Source organism: Paroedura picta, chromosome 10 (assembly GCF_049243985.1).
Source record: "Paroedura picta isolate Pp20150507F chromosome 10, Ppicta_v3.0, whole genome shotgun sequence".
In the NCBI taxonomy this organism is placed as follows: Eukaryota; Metazoa; Chordata; class Lepidosauria; order Squamata; family Gekkonidae; genus Paroedura; species Paroedura picta.
In genome coordinates this window covers 83531062-83551938 of record NC_135378.1, presented here as the reverse complement: position 1 = coordinate 83551938, position 20877 = coordinate 83531062, and the positions used below count along the sequence as shown (strand labels likewise).

Sequence of the window (20877 nt, the reverse complement as noted above, 5' to 3'; positions counted from 1 at the left end):
TTATGTGGCGTGATTCACACAGCCGTCTTTTAACTATACAGATTTATATATCAACCAGTCTGATTTAAAATTAATATAATTAGAATTACTTGTTGGGAACGGTTATTATATACTCCAGACTCCGGTGGAACAATGTCTGTTCTTCAAGGACTCTTTTCAGTTAGATCATTCACAGGACTGAACTCAAATTTTAAGGCGTGTTTAATTATCTTTTATGATTGCATTTGTGCCTCTCCCCCCCCACACACACCCGCTATCATAAATTAAATATCTACTTATATTAAAAAGAGAGCTTCATGCATGCAAAATGAGACGCAGTTTCATTTATACATTTTATTGTTTAAAAATTACATCGGCTAAAGCAATTAAATCATTCAGTTCAAGAAATATATCTTTCCAAATGCAGATGTGTGTCTGATATTCGCTTGCTTTAGGGACATTTCAGATATTTTGGGGGAACTTATTTGGTATTCTTCATTTATTCAGTATGTCCCCCCCCCCCACACACACACACCATGAAACTAATGGCCAAGCAATTTTAGGATATTAATCTCTGGTCTCAGAGATCAAAATAGTTCTTAGCACAGCTGTCCACAGCTCTTGGTATGTTTGTTGCCTGTTCTAACCAACAGCATTGCAAGATAAGATTTGTAGGCCACATAATAATTCAGAATTTGTTAAATTCAACTAATTTTGCTTGGGAGTCCCAGTGGTTTCCTTACTAATAATTGGAAAAATGCAAATGAGCACAACTAATCAGTGGATTGGCCAGCTACAGTATCCAGCTCTCTACCTTAATGAATTAAAAATGCAACCCATCCAGAGATGCAAATTACTTCAAATGTGATGAGGTTAGGGGGAGGAGGGGGAAGTAAGGAAAGGGGGAAATAAATTCATTCCCCCCCTCCTCTTCTTATAACTAAATCTTTTGCAAGACCCTTGAGTCAGTGATATTCCAGAGCAGGAAATTTTGATTTAGCTTCTCTTTAATTAGCAGTGATGTCCAGCCCTACAATCCTAGCATAGCCCGCTGCAGCATAAGTTAGCCTTCCTCAACTTATTTACCTTTGAGAAACCCCTGAAACGTTCTTCAGGCTTTGAGAATCCCCAGATGTGGGGCGATCCTGCAGAATAGAGTTGGGAAGCAGAGCTGTGGACATGCCCACCCGTGGCCCCTCCCCTTCCCCCCCTCCAGGCCCATCACTGGCCATTTTGGGAGAGGGGAGCAGGTTGACATTACCATATATGGTCATATCATCTGATAAAGGTGTGTGTATACTAGCAGAAAAGCCCATTGTAAAAAAAATACAACCGTCTTCCCCCCTCCACTGGACAGGCTCTGCCAAGGTCTTGCAAGGCTGCAGTAGACTGCTTGGGACCGGGGGGGGGGGCACTGGTGGGCTATTCTCGCCTCCCCCCCAACCCAGGCTGGCTCCAAGGTGGAGCTGCACCATGGCAGGGGCCCATCAATGTCCCAGGGCCTCCCTCCTTTCCAGCTCTGGCTCATTGTCTGGCTCACCTACAGTCAGGCCAGTACACCTGGCTGATTCTACTGGGCTGAGAGCACATGACTGGCCCAAGGTCACCCAACAAACATACACAATAGAGCCAGCATTTGAACTTGGTACTCTTCCAGATTCACATTGTAGTCACTGTCCTCTGTCGCTACCTCGGCCTTCTCCGCCAGCCGCCTCCCTGCCTCTTCGGGCGCGCTCCCTGGGGTGGGACTATCCATAGCCATTTCCGTTTCAGGGGGTGTGCTAGAAGATGTGTTCCACATCAATAACCATCTCTCTTCCTTCCCTAGTCTGACAGTAGCCGTTTGTCTGCTTTCAACATGCAAGACATTATTTCTTTTCCTTTGCAGCTGTCATAACACTGTAACAAAACCTTTCATTTCTCCCTGCATGCGGGCTTCCCTTCCTGCTTTGGAGCTGGAACGTCAGCTCTTTTACACACAGTACCTCTTCCCCCACCACCACCACCACCATCTGTAGTTGTAGTTGTGTTCATGTTCCTGCCAGTCTGTCCTATTCTTAAAATCCTAATATAGCAAGGGTTGCAATGGGTTACGTACACAGGAGTCGAATGGAAATTTGTTAGCGACCATTTAACTTAACAACAAATTTCTTATAAGGGCCTGCTGGATGAGTGCTATTATTATTAAACTTTTAAAATGCCGTAGTGGCTATCCGGTTTCTCAAGAGGGCCCACAACAGGGCATAGAGGCCAAGGCCTTTCCCTGATAAGCACATCAGAAGAGTCCTGCTGGATCATACCAGTGGTCCACCCAGTCCAGCATCCTGTCCCACACAATGGCCAACCACTTCCTCAGGACGGCCCACAGAAGGGCATAGAGGCCAAGGCCTTTCCCTGATAGAAATATCAGAGGAGCCTCCTGGATCAGACCTGTGGTCCATCCAGTCTAGCATCCTGTCCCACACAGTGGCCAACCAGTTCCTCTGGAGGGCCAACAACAGGGCAGAGAGGCCAAGGCCTTTCCCTGATAAAAGCATCAGAAGAGCCCTGCTGGATCAGACCAGCACAGCATCCTGTCTCATACAATGGCCTACTAGTTCCTGTGAAGGTTCAAGGGGGTGGCAGGTGACAGTGGATGAGCGATAGGGATGTGAGTGTCCTGTATAGTGCAGGGGGTTGGACTGGATGACCCAGGAGGTCCGTTCCAATTGTAGGATTCTATCCATTCCTCTGGATGGACAACAAGTAAGCATAGAGGGCAAGGCCTTCCCCTGGTATTGCCTCCCGGTCCTGAGACTCAGATTAAGTTTCCTTAGGTGAAAACAGCCCATCATACCCTTCCCCCCAAAAAAGTTCACCGGACTACAGCTCTTGGCTCCTGTGCCGTTTCAGCGTGGCCACAAATATCCGGCCGAATTGAGGAACAAATCCGGCCGCGCAAAGAATGTGCCACCCTGCACAACACCCCCTGTTCGTTGCGCTGGGGCACATTCGACAACCTTACAATGTTTGACGGCAGATCTCGCCGGTAATTTAAGATATCCCAATTTAATAGAGTATGATCGGCCATTCGCCAACGAAACACACAAGTTGCGTCGTAAATCAGGCCGCGGCCCGGAAAGGAGACCGTTATACGGCACGATAGATCACGGCCCTCTGTTGAGTTGGCGTGTTGTTGCCATTGTAATGCTCCTATCCATCTCGGGACTTGTTTTTCTTTCGCCGGGGAAAGGCGTGGGAAGAAGGGCGCCTCTATGTGTGGGCAGGAGGCTGGGGGGGGGACGTTCTCTAATCTTGAGATTAAAAATTAATTACCAGTTTCGGGAGGGGGGGGAACACGTGACAATAAATCATTTGAACCAGGGGTAGTCAAACTGCAGACCTCCAGATGTCCGTGGACTACAATTCCCAGGGGCCCCTGCCAGCGAACGCTGGCAGGGGCTCCTGGGAATTGTAGTACACGGACATCTGGAGGGCCGCAGTTTGACTACCCCTGATTTGAACCAATCCAGTGCAAGTCCTTAATACTCAGCAGGCCGGTTAGGATTCCTGTCTTCCCCCCTCCTCCCATATCACTATGAATAACAGTGGGGTTTTGTAGACATTTTTAATAGGAATATGGACAGGGGGCAGCTGATATTGCAGTTGTGTGGAAGCTTGCCGTGCGTGGCGGGAGACCAGCGGACGCCTCCTGTGAGCTGCTCTTGGTGTTTCAGGAAAGAACAGAAGGGAAAGATTTTCTTTTTCCAACGGTTTTGTTTCCCGGAGTGCAAGAGGGCTCTTTCTTGCTTCCTCCCCAGGGCCTCCAAAAACTCGTGCCAGGGGTTATGGGCGGAGCCACGTCATCATTCCCTGCCCCCTGACACCCTCTAGCACCTTTCCTAGATTTTTTTAGAAAATGGGTGGGGATTTGCCCAGCTGGGCATGTGATGGGCTGTGCAGGGTTTTTTTTGTAAAAGAAAAAAAAACACGGTGTTGGTTTTGTTCTCTGTTCTCCTATCCCTGACGCTCTACAGGGGTAGCCAAACTGTGGCTCTCTAGATGTCCATGGACTACAATTCCCATGAACCCCTGCTAGTATGTGCTGGCAGGTACTCATGGGAATTGTAGTCCATGGAGAGCTGCAGTTTGGCCACCCCTCCTCTAGAATGAGCCTGCATCTCACCTGCACTTCGCCAGAAGAGGAGATCACACGAGAGGTGACATGATAGCTGTCTTCAAGTGTTTGAAGGGCTGTCATACGCAGCGGTGGGAAAATTGTGGCCCTCCAGCTGACCATGGACTACAATTCAAGTGTTTGAAGGGCTGTCATACGCAGCGGTGGGAAAATTGTGGCCCTCCAGCTGACCATGGACTGCAATTCCCATGAGCCCCTTCTATGGGCTCATGGGAATTGTAGTCCATGGACAGCTGGAGAGCCACAATTCTCCCAGCCCTGATAGAGGATGGAGCGGAGTAGTTTTCTGTTGCCCCAGAAGGTCCAACCAGAAGCAATGGATTGAAATTAAGCCGAATCCTTGGTGGGACAGGCTCCCTCGGGATGTGGGGGGCTCTCCTTCTTTGGAGGTTTGGAAGCAGAGGCTGGGTGGGCATCAGGCAGCAATGCCGATGCTGTGAATTCAGGCAGCCTGTGAGAGGGAGGGCAGGAAGGGATGAGCCAGTGCTTGGTGCTTGTGGCCCTTTCTTGCATGCCCAGGGGAATGCCAGTCACCACTTTGGAGTCAGGAAGAAGGTTTCCTCCTGGGCAGATTGGTCCAGGGATCCTGGAGTGGTTTTCCCTTCCTCTGAGCATGGAGGAGGGGGTGACTGAGGGAGTGGGAGGGGTTAGGTGTGAATTTCTAGCATTGTTTGGGGGGGGCTGGACTCGATCAGCCTTTTTTGCTGTTGAGCAACCCCTGAAACATTCTCCAGGCTTTGAGAAACCCCAGAAGTGGCACAATGGTGCAGAATAGGGTTGGGAAGCAGAGCTGTGGACACGCCCACCCAAGCCCCTCCCCTTCCAACCCCTTCAGGCCCATAATTGGCCATTTTGGCAGGGGGTGGCCCATCGATATGGCCTGATAAAAGTTTAACACATTTTAAAAATACATTTAAAATGTATTAACCCTTCCGGGGCCGTCAAGAAACCTCCGGGTTTCATGAAACCCTGGTTAAGACAGCTTGGGTTAGATCCTTGACTGTCTTTCCAGTTCTATGTTTTACTTGTTTGGTTATGAAAAATGAGGGGGCCCATCCAAGGACGCAGATCATGGAAGAACAGCAAACTGTCAGTTATCTAATTCTTAAAATCATAATGGAGGGGATGGATTTCCAGTATTCCCAAGATGTCTTTGTTGTTAGTAGCATGTTTATTCGGTCAGTTGACTCATATACATGATACATCTGCATAAAACTATTACAATTAATAATAGAAGTTAATAATTATGGTGTCCTGAAAATAATACACAAATATTGCTACATGAAACTATTAAAATAGTAAAACCATGTTAAAACAATGAATTGTCAGGAACAAACTTAATATTATTGTGGGTAGGGGGGAAAAGAGCCTCTTATGGCACAGAGAGGTAAGGCAGCAATCATGCAGTCTGAAAGCTCTGCCCATGAGGCTGGGAGTTCGATCCCAGCAGCCGGCTCAATGTTGACTCAGCCTTCCATCCTTCCGAAGTCGGTAAAATGAGTACCCAGCTTGCTGGGGGGTAAACGGTAATGACTGGGGAAGGGAATGGCAAACCACCTCGTATTGAGTCTGCCATGAAAACGCTGGAGGGCGTCACCCCAAGGGTCAGACATGCTTGCACAGGGGATACCTTTACCTTTAGGGGGAAAAACGGGTTATAACATGTAAAGAAGAAGGGGGAAGAAACCTCAGAGGCGTTAACTACAGGGACAAGGAATGAAGGAGTCTTTGGAAAATTGAGCAGGTCACACACAAATAACATGAAGGAACCTTCCTGCCTGTGGTGGAGTCTCTTTCATTGGAAGTATTTAGGAGGAGATTGGATGGGCGCCTGAATGTGTGGTTTTTAAGTCCTTGAGAAGATGGCGGGCTGGACTGGATGGCCCTTCGTGGTCTTTTCCAGTTCTGCGTAATTCTGATTCATAGCAAACAAAGAGCCAAAAAAATTATATTTTTGCCCAGCTTTTTCCTGCCTGCCAGTTAGAGCCTCAATACAATATTGCACCCCTCCACTCTGTGGACCAGTGAGCATAACACAATGGCCACAGGGCATGGCCTGAATCCCTAGCTATTGGATTGCAGAACAAATTATGATGCCACTTTGAATTTGGCCAAAGATTCAGAACCCTTCACGACTCCTAACCCACGTGCTTTTCTTTCTCTTTGCCTCCTTTATACCGTTCCCCGTGTTGGTGTAGCACATGAGTTAAGATGCTTTTCTTATGAAGCAGCTGCTAAGCCTCAAAGAGAAGTCGTGAATCGAACGCCTTAAGTTTATTTGCCTGTGGCGTTTCTGTGCTGTTTCTCTAGGCGAGAATTCTGTCCAAATAGGTTTAAGTGCTTTGCGAACCTGGTTTTTCTAGGGATTTTCTTGGGAATGGCTCTCTAATGCATCACTTTGACCAGGCATTCCTATGGAGGAGCATGCCTTTTGAGGATCTTTTGGTGACTGATGCTAACGGGTGGGATTTGGTGGGCATTTGCAAAAGCTGAGTGGTTTAGGAATCTTTTTCGTTGTGCTCGCATGTGACTTCTTTTCAGGCAAGATGCAAGCAGTGTACATTACATGTGTCGTGGGTATTCCTTGCACAAGATATGCATGCTTCTGTAGAAATATACATGTTTCTGTAGATCCATCAAGATGGGTAGCCATGTTAGTCTATTAGCAGTAGAAAGGACCGGAGTGATTTCAGATTTCAAATGACAATAGCAGGCATGATTCGATTCAGTGTGATATGCAGAGGGAGGGCAGCTGTGGAGAAATCAGCGTTGGTAATGAGACAGGAAACCCAGGTCTCGATTAAGCCCAGGTGGATAATGAAGCCCAATACAGTGTCTCACCAAGGGAGCTTTGACTCTTGAAAGTATGCACCCAGACACTCTTGTTGGTCTCCAAGTTGCCATTATACTTACTGTTCCTTTGCAGACCAACACCGCTACCTTCTGAAATTGGTTGTACCCTTTTGCCCGGAGCCCATGAAAACCTGGCACCGGCCCTGAACATATGGTTGTCAAATGCCATGTGAACTTCAACATGCACCCACCAATCTTTATTGTGGAAGTCTTGGTATACTTGTGTGACTCTCACCAGCACGTTATTTCTGCACAGTGCCCTCTTCTACAAAAGACCAGCTCCGTTCACTGAGCATCGTTCTCCTCTGGGGGGGGACTTTCAAACATCCTTTCATCCCTTCCTGTCTTTGTTTCCTGTCCCCAGCTGGATAGCGCCACGTCCCTCATCCAAGCAGCTAAGAACCTGATGAACGCCGTGGTGCTCACCGTAAAAGCCTCATATGTGGCTTCGACCAAATACCAAAAGGTCTACGGCACAGCGGCGGTCAACTCGCCAGTTGTGTCTTGGAAGATGAAGGCCCCCGAAAAGAAACCCTTAGTCAAGAGAGAAAAGCCGGAGGAGTACCAGACGAGAGTGAGGAGAGGTTCACAGAAGAAACACATTTCTCCCGTACAGGCCCTAAGTGAATTTAAAGCGATGGATTCCTTCTAATTCTCGAGGCTTCGCCCTGAAAGAGTTTTCTATTTCCTTCTTTGGTTGATTTTTCTCTCTTTTTTTTGTATGCGTACCTGCCAACTTGTATGCATCTGGTGCGGCAGGGGAGGGAACGGGGGAAGGCTAACGAAGCAGTGTCCATTTGCATGCAACCTGAGACTCTGTGAAAGTTGTTCGGCGAGCTGTGTGCTCCCTTCCCAAAAGACAGCACGGTGTTCTGACGTTAAATGGCGGTCCACCGAGTTAATCTCGTTTTCCCGCAAGACAAACGAAAAACGAAATTTGCAATCCCCCTCCTTCCCCCGAAGGACCATGTCCCGTAAAAGCAGGGGTGGGGTGGAATGAAGGGGACAGTGAAATGTGGAGAGCAAATCCTTAATGCATGCAAGAGACATTCGGTTGGCAGGTCTATGTCTAAGCGGGAAACCCTGGGAATTGCCACGGTAGACCTTTTGAAGCTTGTTTTGCTTTTGTTACAACGCAATCGTGTAACTAGCCCGATATGCTTGACTGTGTGGCCCAGATAATGAGACAATTTCGCTCAGAGTCATCTTCATTATGGTATGTGACATTTTTTAACAAAGATGATCGAAATTAACACGTCTTATCCCACACTTTCTTCTTTTGTTTCTAACGGTGTTATGATTATTGCTTCCCTTTCAATACACCCCATTCGACATGAACAAAGTATTCTTTTTTTTTTCTCCCTTCCTCTTCTCTTTTCTTTTCTGCCGGTTGAATTTTTTTTTCTGGTGGAGTATGAAGCACAACACGGTGGTTGGCATTGCCTTTTGTATTATTATAATTATATTAATATTATTAGAAATAGACGAGCCAGTGATGGAATGTGTAGACACATGGGAACTGACAGATGTGAGAACTTAGAGGCGAATACGTAGGTGTAGCTTTGGATTACAAGGTATCTGATATACCGTCGTAACTGCTAACTCTCAATAAACTTATTTAACCTTCGAATTCTCCGTTTGGCTCCTAATGTTCTGCTGTCCTCCTGTTTTCTGTGTGTAATTCCGCTGCCTCCAGTACAGTGCTATCTATCTATCTATCTATCTATCTATCTATCTATCTATCTATCTATCTATCTATCTATCTATCTATCTATCTATCTATCTATCTATCTATCTATCTATCTATCTATCTATCTATCTATCTATCTATCTATCTCCTTTATTTCACTGATATTCTTCTGAGTTTAGACTGATCGTCCTGGCCAATAAAATCTTAGCTAAAATAAATTGACATCTAGCCATTACTTTATGGTCTTATTGAACAATTAGAAATCTTTATACCTCACCTTTTTCTATCACTGTATATTGCGTTGACTTCCAACCAAGGAAAAAAATATATTAAAAACCAATAGAACACCAAAGCAATTAAACCAACAATAAATGAGCAGCAATGAAACATGTAGATCAGGATTCTGAATGCTGCTTAGATGGGACACTGCCTGGAAAGCATCTATAAGGTGTTATGGGCTCACCAGTTGAAGAGGGAGGTACAAATGCCATGGAAAATATAAAATTCCAAGATGTAGTAATAGAAACTGAGCAGCAGCTGGACAGATCCTTCTCCTGTGCGGCCCCTTCCCACTCTGGGATTCTAGGAGTCTAGTTCAGCAGGGGAAGGGGCTGCCTAAGGTGGGGAGCTCCCCCTCTCTGGCCGTCTTCAAGCAGCGCTGGACAGATCCTTCTCCTGGATGCTTGAGGCTGATCCTGTACTTAGCAGGGGGTGGGCCTAGATGTCCTGTGTGGCCCCTTCCCACACTGGGATTCTAGGAGTCTAGTTCAGCAGTGGAAGGGGCTGCCTAAGGTGGGGAGCTCCCCCTCTCTGGCCATCTTTTAGCAGCAGCTGGACAGATCCTTCTCCTGGATGCTTGAGGCTGATCCTGCACTTAGCAGGGGGTGGGACTAGGTGGCCTGTGTGGCCCCTTCCCACTCTAGGATTCTGTGAGTTGGTTGCAGCCCAACAGCCCCTTTTTCCCCAGGCCAGTGGCCACAGACTCACCCTGCAGAACTGACTTTCGTCAGTCAACGATGTGCCTACAAAGTCATCCTTCCCCTCTCTCATAAATCTCCTGCCAATCCCTTTTAACTAGACAATCTCAAGGCTGAGTGCTCTGCCAGATAGAGACAATTCCCTTTCTCTACAGTATGCAGATTGTCAGAAAAGGATCACCTTTTAGTCATGTTCTCTAGCATTAACCTTCTCTTGTGGGCCGGGCTCTGTATTTCAAGAGCCCTTGTCCTCCACCCCCAGGTGTCAGAAAATGCATTGAGTTCTGAGGCTCACAGTCCTCAGCTTTGCCTCAGGAGACCTTCCTTGTCCCTGGCAAGCTGTTCAGTGGTGGAGAGGATCACACCTACAATAGGTCTTAGGTTCCTTTCTCTTGGGAGGTGGAATTCTAGGGCCCCTTTTAGCATACTGACATGCAGTGGGTTTTTAGTGTTTAAAAAAATGTTGATATTCATATGTTGGCTCACTGACTTTGGGCCCGTCGCAGTTCCTTCAGAGCCCCCTCAGCCCCACCTAGAATCCTAGAGTTGGATGGGGCCATCCAGGCCATTTAGTCCCACCCCCTGTTCAAGACAGGATCAGCCTCCAGCATCCAGGAGAAGTCTCTGTCCAGCTGCTGCTTGAAGACCACCAATGAGGGGGAGCTCCCCACCTCCTTAGGCAGCCCATTCCACTGCTGAATTAGACTCCTAGAATCCTAGAGTGGGAAGGGGCCACACAGGCCATCGCGTCCCACCCCCTGCTCAGTGCAGGATCAGCCTCAAGCATCCAGGAGAAATATCTGTCCAGACACTGCTTGAAGACCACCAGTGAGGGGGAGTTCACCACCTCTTCAGGCACCCCATTCCACTGCTGGACTCACAGAATACTAGAGTGGGACAGGGACATCCAGGCCATCTAGCCGAACCCCCTGTTCAAGGCAGGATCTTGGCCCCACCACTTCACCGGTTGTCTGCTGTGAGGGGAGGAAGAGAAAGGTGTTTTGTAAGACATTTGGGGACTCCTTTGTGTAATGGACGGTGGAATATTAAAAAAAAATCAACTCTTCTTCCCACATGCTTCTGGAAATCAATAACCAAAAAGATATCTTCCTAGATTTTGTCATAAATGCAAAAATTACACAATATAAGGGAAGAGTGCAAGAAAAAGCTGCACCGTCAATTTCTTGATGAAGACTTGTTACTAAAGAAGCATTGATCGAACAAGGAAACGGTCTTGCAAGCATCGTATCATGGTTAACAACAGCAGCTTCTAATCTGGCCAGCTGGGTTTGATTCTCTGCTCCTCCACATGCAACCAGCTGGGCTCTTCACAGTCCTGTTGTTGTTAGGTGCGAAGTCGTGTCCAACCCATCGCAACCCCATGGACAATGATCCTCCAGGCCTTCCTGTCCTCTACCATTCCCCGGAGTCCATTTATGTTTGCACTGACTGCTTCAGTGACTCCATCCAGCCACCTCATTCTCTGTCGTCCCCTTCTTCTTTTGCCCTCGATCGCTCCCAGCATTAGGCTCTTCTCCAGGGAGTCCTTCCTTCTCATGAGGTGGCCAAAGTATTTGGCCACAGTCCTGATAATGCTGTTATCTCCCCACCCCACCTACCTGACAGAATGTCCTTTGTGGGGAGAAGAAGGGAGGGCAATTGTGAGCTGATTGTGACTCCTTCGGGTTGAGAAAAGTGGCATATAAGGACCAACTCTTCTTCTTCTCAATAAAGTTGAAGAAGATAAGAAGCGATTTACTTGGGGCAGCTAGGTTTCGTGACATTCCCCAGGCGGGTGGTTGGAAAGAGCCTCCATCTTTGAAAGGAGATAGGTTGGAAGCCATGTCCGTGCGATTGTCATTTCAGCCATTCCCGACTGGTACTATTTCATCTTCCTTTATCTGTCTTTATCGTCCAGGAGATGCCTCCTTTCCTCATCTTCTTTTTTGTTGGCTGGCGGGTAAACAAAATACGCAGGCCTAGATAAATGATTGTTTGTGAAAGTGACAGCAAGTCGGAAAGGCGGCCACTCTGAGCACGGAAAGCAGTGAAGAGTCACCCGGAGTAAATTATTCCGTTAGCCGAGAGAACGCTTGGATTTATTGGCACACTCACAGCTGAGATGCGGGGAAAGAGACCCTCAGCTAAGCATTGACAATTAATGCAACGAAGAATCTACATCCTGTGGTGATGCAAAAATAACACAATCACAGAGATCCCCAGAACAAAAAAATACACTCCACAGTGTATTACTCCCTGCAGATTTATCAGGCTCGGAATGAACTGGAGCCTACATCTACTTTGTCAACTCTGTATTTTCCTGCAGTTCTGTTTCTTTTGAAAGCCGTGTCCGGCAGTTAACGAACGGCCAACCTCCCTTTTTTCTGATTTGATGGGATGGCGGGTCTTTTATTAAGACTACGGAAACACACACCCCAGGAAGGTTGGCGTCATCTTTGGGTCTTTGGTCGCTGGAGACAAATTCTTTGATAGCACGATCAAAGCTAGAGGCAGTCGGGAAAACGACCCACAAGTTTTGTTGTGCTTCCATTATGAGCATTCAGTTCTGGGTTTCAGAAGCGGGAATATCCATGGAGAGGGAGCCCAGATGATGCTTAGTCAGAGTCGTCGTGATGTTTGTTGGCCTCAACCAAATCCCTGGCGGAAGAGCTCCATCTGACAGGCCCTACGGAACTGGCTCAGTTCCGTCAGGGCCCTTAGCTCTTCCTGGTGCTCATTCCACCTGATTGAGGCCAGTCGTACATCTTTTGGGCCAGTTATGATGATGATGATGATGATGATGATGATGATATAATTCACCTTGTATGCTACCTCTCTCCATGAAAGGGCTCTGGGCAGTTCACAACTGTAAGAAAAATGATAAACCATAAACCAGCATAAAAATACTAAAATTAACAAATTATCAGCAACTAGCCAAGCCATCTCCCTCCCCCAGCCCTCCTCTGCCTGGCCTTCAGGGTTGGGAATATATGCCAGAAGAGGGGAGTCTATTTACGAGGGGAGTTGATCTCCTTCTGCTCCTTTCTGATTTTTATTCCTCGTCAGAGTGTGGCCTGGCACAAATACCACATTTGTGTGAAAGGAAGTAGACATAGAATATAAGTCAACATTTAAATAGCTAGAGTCGAGTTCAGTAGTACCTCGGAGACCGACAAGATTACAGGGTCAAAGTTTTTGGGCGTCAAAGCTTCAATCGGACACAACTCATAACAAAGATCTCCGACCCCTTCTAGTCCCATCAGAAGGTGGGAAAGATGTCGCAGAGAAGAGAATCAGAATGAAAAGGGGCAATTCGAACTTGCAACACCCCTTCCCCCTTCTGCCTGGGATATAAAGGCTCAGAGATCTCCATTTCTACTTGAGTCTGAGGAGGGAAGCTTTGATTCTCTTCAAAATGATTTTTTTTAATGAAACAGAAAGATAAAAGTTCAGAAAATTAAAGAAACATACCAAAGAAACTTCCAAATTTCTCAATGAGATAGATACACTTACCAACTTGATGCTGAATCTAAAATTACAAGATCACTTACTCATAAAATTATAACAAAAGGTCTTTTCTATAATCCAAAAGTTCTTCATCATCTATTCTACAAATCTAAACAGTTCCCCCCCATCCCGTTAATCCTCAAAACCACAAAAGACTAATTTCAGGTGGGATAGTATCCCTGTTACTATCCTAGTCGCCTCTCTCGCCCCTCTTTTTCTGTACCCAGGAAAATGAAACCAGGCATAAAGTCCCCGGAATAAATGAGCACACAAGAGGATTTTCATAGAATCATAGAATCATAGAGTTGGAAGGGGCCATACAGGCCATCTAGTCCAACCCCCTGCTCAATGCAGGATCAGCCCTAAGCATCCTAAAGCATCCAAGAAAAGTGTGCATCCAACCTTTGCTTGAAGACTTCCAGTGAGGGGGAGCTCACCACCTCCTTAGGCAGCCTATTCCACTGCTGAACTACTCTGACTGTGAAAGATTTTCAACCATTCCTACATGTCAGAAATAGCTCTGATCCAGTGCGCAAACTGCATTTATGAATTACGCTTTGCTTAAACCAGAGCTTGTTTAAAACATTAATCTGAATTCACATCTGTGTTTTGTTTTTATTCCTGGCGGCATTTCCTGTGGCATTAGTCCAGAGACTGATCGTCAACAGTCCAAAAGTATTCATTCTCCTGGAATGTCGCTCTCCCTTCACAAGGACTCGGTCACCCAGTGACAACCACCTCCAAGGATATCTCAAATAAAGAGAGATTCAAACGGGTCGCCGTGTTGGTCTGAAGTAGCACGATAGAATCAGAGTCCAGAAGCACCTTTGAGACCAACAAAGATTTATTCAGGGCGTGAGCTTTCGAGTGCAAGTCTGAGGAAGAGTGCCTGCACTCGAAAGCTCACGCCCTGAATAAATCTTTGTTGGTCTTAAAGGTGCTACTGGTACTCTGAATATTATTCTTCCCACCAGGCTGAACTTGGGGGGAACTCAGGTAACTAATATCAGAATTGTGACCACCGCCGCTTATATGTTATATGTATCTTTTGTTGATGTTAATTGGGGGTTTTATGGGGATTTTATGGTGTTTTAACTATGTTGTAAACCGCCCTGAGACCTATTTGGAGAAGGGCGGTGTAAAATTAATAATAATAATAATAATAATAATAATAATAATAATAATAATAATAATAAAGAGCACAGGGAAATGGGTTGGGCTGATGACCCAAGAGATAAAAGCTCCATTGCGCCTTTGGCCTTCCGAGCTGTCGTTTGTTTGATTTTGATTTTGACAGACAAAAAGACTATGGCTCTTTGAGTGGAAGAACAGTGCTACTTTCTGGCCATGTTCCCGTGGAAATATCCTGTTTGCAGCAGGCTTCGAAAGTCCTGGCATTCACCTGCCATGATTTGGTCTTTTGCTACCCCTGGAGAAATGCCAAGAGGCCTCCGTCCTCCTCGGAAGAGATCTTATTGACATCCTGCTAAGAGTGGCTCAGACGCCGCATCCATCAATGTCTCTTCCATTTGAATCTTGCCCTCGACGAAACCATCCGGGAGGGAGTGCGGAATGGTGCGATTCCCGTTCTGCGGTCAGAATTGAGGTTGTCCTGGGAGGACTGTGGTTTATTGTTTTTCTGGAGCCCTGGCAACGAGGACCTGCTGGACTTTTTGCAGTTGCAAATTGGAAACCGTTTCTGACACCGGAGCAAGAAAAACTCGAAGGATGACAGGCAAGCTTCCAAGATTTTTTTTAAAAAAAGAACACTCCATTCTTGGTTGATTCTATCAGACCAAAGATAGTGGGGACTTTTTGGCTTCCCACATTGTCATCAACGTCTGCCTGATATAGGGATGCCATCCTCCAAATGGGACTTGGAGATGCCCAGACTACAGCAATCAGTTGCCCTTGAGAAAAGGACTCCTAGAATCCTACAGCGGGAAGGGGCCATGCAGGCCAGCTAGTCCCACCCCCTGCTCAATGCAGGGTCAGCCTCCAGCATCCAGGAGAAGGATCTGTCCAACCGCTGCTTGAAGACAGCCAGTGAGTGGGAGCTCCCCACCTCCTGAGGAAGCCCATTCCATGGCTGAACTAGACTCACAGAATCCTAGAGTGGGAAGGGGCCATGCAGGCCATCTAGTCCCACCCCCTGCTCAGTGCAGGATAAGCCTCAAGCATCCAGGAGAAGTCTCTGTCCAGCTGCTGCTTGAAGACCGCCAGTGAGGGGGAGCTCCCCACCTCCTTAGGCAGTGGGAAGGGAATTGTGCGTGTATGTGTGTGTAAAGAATTGGTTTTTACACCTCACTTTACCAGAAGGAGTCTCAAAACAGCTTATAATCTCCTCCTCTTCCAAAAAACAGGCAACCTGTGAATTAGGTAGGGCTGAAAGAGATCATCTGTGAGATCATCACTATCAGGACTGTGACTATACCAAGGGCACACAGCTGGCTGCATGTGGAGGAGTGTGGAATCAAACCCATCTTGCCAGATTAGAAGCTGCCACTCTTAACCACTACACCAAGTTGGTGTATATGTTTGTGTGCATCTGTGTGTGTGTGTTGCCAGCCTTCTGATTGTCCCTGGAGATCTCCCAAAGTCACAGGTGATCTCCAAACCACACAGATAATTTCCATTGAAGAGAATTGTCATTTTGCATAGTGGGCTTTATGATAGCTGAGATGAATGCTTCCTTGTTTTGTTCAGGCAAGGTACTGCACACAGAAAAAATGAAACTAACTTCTTATTTAACAAGCATTTTATTTTTTGAGTGATGCCCTGCACACTGCAAACTTGTGACTTCCGGGGCCATGGCAGGGAGGCGTGGACAGATGGCATCACTTCCAGGGTTACTTGAAGCCTGAAGAATATTCAGGGGTTACTCCATGGTCAAAAAGTTTTAAAAGGCTGCTCTATTGAGTAGTAAGGGGGGATGAATTAATATGTGGAGGGGTGCAGGATCACACTCCTTGATTCTTCCCCTATCCATGCATATATGCACTGTTGGTGCATTGGCTCTGTGCCATGTGCAGCATTCTAGGGCAAAGCCATTCGGTATGATTATGCTCATCCTGCATGTGTTGATTGTCCCTGAATGGCAGTGTGCAGATTGCATCTTGGAAACTCAAAAGCTCACACGCCGTGACACCAACAAGCACCATCAGAAAGCAGACAAAAATCACAGTAGGGATGATTTAGAACTTTGCCTCCCTGCTATTTCAGACAGGAAAAGATTGGCTTCCATTTCACCGCTTTCTTGTGCAAATCGAAGCTGAGATTTCTTTTGTTTTTATGCTACTTTTCAGTTTTTCATAGAGTTTCCGTTACTTTGAAGTTTTCTCCAGCTTTCCAGGTAAGCACATAGTCAATGGCTACCTGCTCTAGACCTCAGTTAAGAGATCTGTCTGCTCTGATGGACTAATGCAAACGAGAGAGCTTCCTCCTTATTCTCCTGAGTTTTATCACACTTCCCCCCCCCCCATTGACCAAGCGAGTCTGGGTCAGAGAACTGTTTCCTGGAAACCTCCTTCCTGGAGTCTTTCTAGCATTTAAAACCTCCATATCTCTGTGCTCTGCCTGGAGAAGGTGGAGAGGTTGAATAACCTCTGATAGCTTTTGTATAAAGATGGACTGAGGTATATCTGGAAATCAAAAACTGACCCCCTTACTTTTTCTGTGCCCCTCCTCCACAATGTGGCCAAATCTCAGAAGAAGAAAAAGGCACATCTTCACATTCATCCGTTAACTTGATGACATTGTAATGTGCAGGTGCTATTCAGCCGTACTGTTCAAATTTGCAAGTGGCTGTCAAGGCCTCTAAATTTACACTTGTCCATCATGAGTAAGATGAGCCCTGCTAGATCAGACTACTGGGCTGTCCAGTCCAATATGCTCTTTCACATTGTGGCCCACCAGTCCCTTTGGATGGCCAGCAACAGGATAAGGAGGCCAAGGCTTTACCCATGTTGTTTTCTTGCACTGGGATTCAGAGGCTGACTGCATGTGGAGGTTCCCATCAGTCACCATGGTTAATAGCCCTTGATAGATCTATTCTGTATGAATGGGCCACTTTTATCCACTTTTAAATCTGACCCAGCCTGGGGCCACCACTGCATGAATACACTAGCCATTGCCAGTGTATCCCACAATTAAATCATTTGCACAAGGAAGTATTTTGTCCCTCCTGCGTTGGATGCCTTTAAATTCTAGTATTTTGGGAAAGGAAGAATCATAGAGTTGGAAGGGACCTCCTGGGTCTTCTAGTCCAACCCCCTGCACTATGCAGGACACTCACAACCCTCTCGCTCATCCACTGTCACCTGCTACCCCCTTGAGCCTTCACAGAATCAGCCTCTCCGTCAGGTGGCTCTCCAGCCTCTGTTTTAAAATTTCCAAATGTGGAGAACCCACCACCTCCCGAGGAAGCCTGTCCCACTGAGGAACCGCTCTGACTGTCAGGAACTTCTTCCGGATGTTTAAACGGAATTTAGAATCATAGAATCATAGAGTTGGAAGGGACCTCCTGGGTCATCTTGTCCAACCCCCTGCACTATGCAGGACACTCACAACCCTCTTTTCAGCTCCATGCTGTGCATCATTTTATGAACCATATATCATGCCTGAGAGCAGAGTCTAGAGTCTTTTTCTTTCCTACACTGAAAAGTTCCAGATTCTTTGACCTTTCCTCATAAGGCGAGTGCCCCAAGACCAGATCACGAATCAGGCAGAGGAGAGGACTCGCAGTAATGGGTTTAAACTACAAGTACAACGATATAGGGTAGATATCAGGGAAAAAATCTTTCACAGTCAGAGTAGTTCAGCAGTGGAATAGGCTGCCTAAGGAGGAGGTGAGCTCCCCCTCACTGGCAGTCTTCAAGCAAAGGCTGGATACACACTTTTCTTGGATGCTTTAGGATGCTTAGGGCTGATCCTGCACTGAGCAGGGGGTGGGACTAGATGGCCTCCATGGCCCCTTCCCACTCCAGGATTCTAGGAGTCTAGTTCAGCAGTGGAATAGGCTGCCTAAGGAGGTGGTGAGCTCCCCCTCACTGGCAGTCTTCAAGCAAAGGCTGGATACACACTTTTCTTGGATGCTTTATGATGCTTTGGGCTGATCCTGCGTTGAGCAGGGGGTTGGACTAGATGGCCTGTATGGCCCCTTCCAACTCTATTATTCAGGCCTGGGAAACCTCAGCTGAATCCTTGTCCAAAAAGAGATGGCCGTGTCCGCCAGGTGCGCCTCCATCTTCCCAAGCAGCCCCGTCAATTTTCTGCCACGGAAAAAGCTGAATGGCCTTGCTGTACTTTGAAACAAAGATGTGACTGCTCATAGAGAAAAGTCTCAGCGAGTCCTTTTCTTCTCCCTGCTCCCTGCAGCAGAGGACATGACAAACAATTAAAAGGAAGAAATAACAATTCGTATCCTAGCAGCTTTGGCCTTGGAAGCCAGCGAGGAAGGAGACAATGACTCCGAGACTGCACATCACAGCTTCTTCGGTGAGATGACAAAATTAATGGTGTACGTGAAGACCCTTTCTTGACTGCCTCATCTCCCATTCATTATCTCCCTATCTAGTTGTCTCTCTCTGTTCCCCCAGATAGACCCATCTTAATCTCCCTTTTTCTCTGTTTTTCCCCCCTTCTAATGCACCTCCTAACCTTCTATCCATGCAATCTGAAAGCGCAAAGTGCAAATGTCAATAAAACGGGTGTCTCAAGCCAGCCGAGAAGCTGTCCGACCGTACAGAAGGGTTCTCCAGGGGATTGGCGGTCCTGCAATGCTAAAAGTCATGAATCAGGAGGGGAATTGGGTGAGAATGAGCAAAAAGCTGGCTGGAACCAACCCGAATGCACATTACAGCAAGTAAATCAGGGGGCACCCACGGACAGGACCATGCCAGACCCAAGAGGCATGATCCAGAGGCATTTGGGGGGGGGGGGGAGTCTTGCCACAACAAAAGCCTGCTAGATAATTTGGCAGGATAGCACAAGTCAGTGAGAGTCTTTCTGGACTTGGCTGCAAAACTATTCTGCAAAGTGGAAAAGGCGTTATCCCAATTCCGCGGCAAGACTACCTCACAACGGTGGGTCAGGCCTCTCAACAAGCCCCCATGCCTGCTAGAGAGCCATGACGTGAAATATATTTATATTCTGCCTGCACTTCCATTTATACAGAGATTCTATACCGGGCTTTCTTAACCGGGGGCTCATGAAGCCCTGGAGTTTCTTGGCGGCCTTGGGAGGGTTTCCGGAATGGGTGGGAATTTTTTATTTTTATGTTGTTGTTGTTGTTGTTTTAAAAAAAGGTTAAACATTTATTGTGTGGTATGACCACATTTCCTCCCCCTCCCAAAAAGGGGGGGGGTCAAACTCAGGACAATGTGTTCAAGTCTCTATAGGGTAGAACGTACTGCAAAATTGAATATTAATATTTATTAAAATGAAAAACCCAAACCTTAATGTATAAAGGTAAAGGTATCCCCTGTGCAAGCACCGGGTCATGTCTGACCCTTGGGGTGACACCCTCTGGCATTTTCATGGCAGACTCAATACGGGGTGGTTTGCCATTCCCTTCCCCATCCTTAATGTATAGATAGCCTCAATTAAAATCCAAGGGTACATTCATGCTTGTGCCTCTATTGACCAGACGTGTTTCGGCATGGCCGCATTTATCAGTGGTCAGGCATCAATAGAACAGCCGACATAAAATGCAGGAAAAGAAATATTCAGTATACAGTAGGTTCCCTTACATACAATGATATAAAATGTTTAATATTTAGGACATACTTTGGAGAAAGGTTGGCTCCTAGAGGACACACACTGGACACTGGAAGTGCTCCTCTGAACCACTTAGGATGCTTAGGGCTGATCCTGCGTTGAGCAGGGGGTTGGACTAGATGGCCTGTATGGCCCCTTCCAACTCTATGATTCTATTGATTCTATGAGGACCACCTCTAGAACCATAAGAGGCCAGAAATAATTGTATCTGGCTTTCTGGTCCATCGATTACGGTCCTTAGTGTCCCACACCATCGCGGTTCTTGCACCAACAGAAGTGCTAGTGGAAGAGGAGGGAAATGACACCAGAGACACTCTCCTGCACATGGAATTTGTCCGCAGGATCCAAACAGACCTTGCTGCTCCAATGCTTCCCTGGCAGTGCCCCCTATTTCCCCATGCCCTGAAGACAAAGCTTGTTATTGTCTCTCTTGTTTTAAAATAAACCCTGAGAATCAACCAACAGCCCTCCCAAGAACGCTTTGCTAATTGCCCTTATCGGCACACGGAGCATTTGTGAAGCAAGGTGTGTTTTTTCCCCTTTCCGTGGGGACTGCGAAAGAAATGCTAATGCTCCTAACAGTTCCCCGCTTGTGTGCTCCTCTGTGAACTTTTTGAAAAAGATAATTGGAAAATAGAGGACATAAAACACTTCTGCAAGAGAGAGAGATCTCTAAGAGACGGGGGGGGGGGGATGTTTTCGAAGAAATCTCTGCTGGCTTTGTCGGCTGCAGGAGACTCCGGTTCATTCGTCCCACTCCCCTTGGTTTTCTTGGCCAAAGGAAAAGAGAGATGCCTTTGTTTAGAACTGCTTCCCATTCAATTTAATGACTTCCCTGGTGGATTAAGTGGAGAAGGTGTGATTTCCAGATAAAAAGAGAGCTTTTTTTAGTCACTTGCTGGGGCGAAAGGACAGCC

At 46.8% G+C, this 20877-nt stretch overlaps 1 protein-coding gene across 3 annotated transcripts in view; it reads left to right on the top strand.

Moving 5' to 3' along the window:
- The window catches only part of CTNNA2 (catenin alpha 2), a 459457-nt gene extending 450818 nt beyond the window's left edge, over positions 1 to 8639 (top strand). For all 3 annotated transcript variants that reach the window (XM_077301175.1, XM_077301174.1, XM_077301176.1), the window contains one exon: positions 7374 to 8639. In XM_077301175.1, coding sequence (XP_077157290.1) covers positions 7374 to 7661 — 288 coding nt within the window. In that variant the 3' untranslated portion in view covers positions 7662 to 8639. The remainder of the gene's footprint in view (positions 1 to 7373) is intronic.
- Positions 8640 to 20877: the final 12238 nt, after the last annotated feature.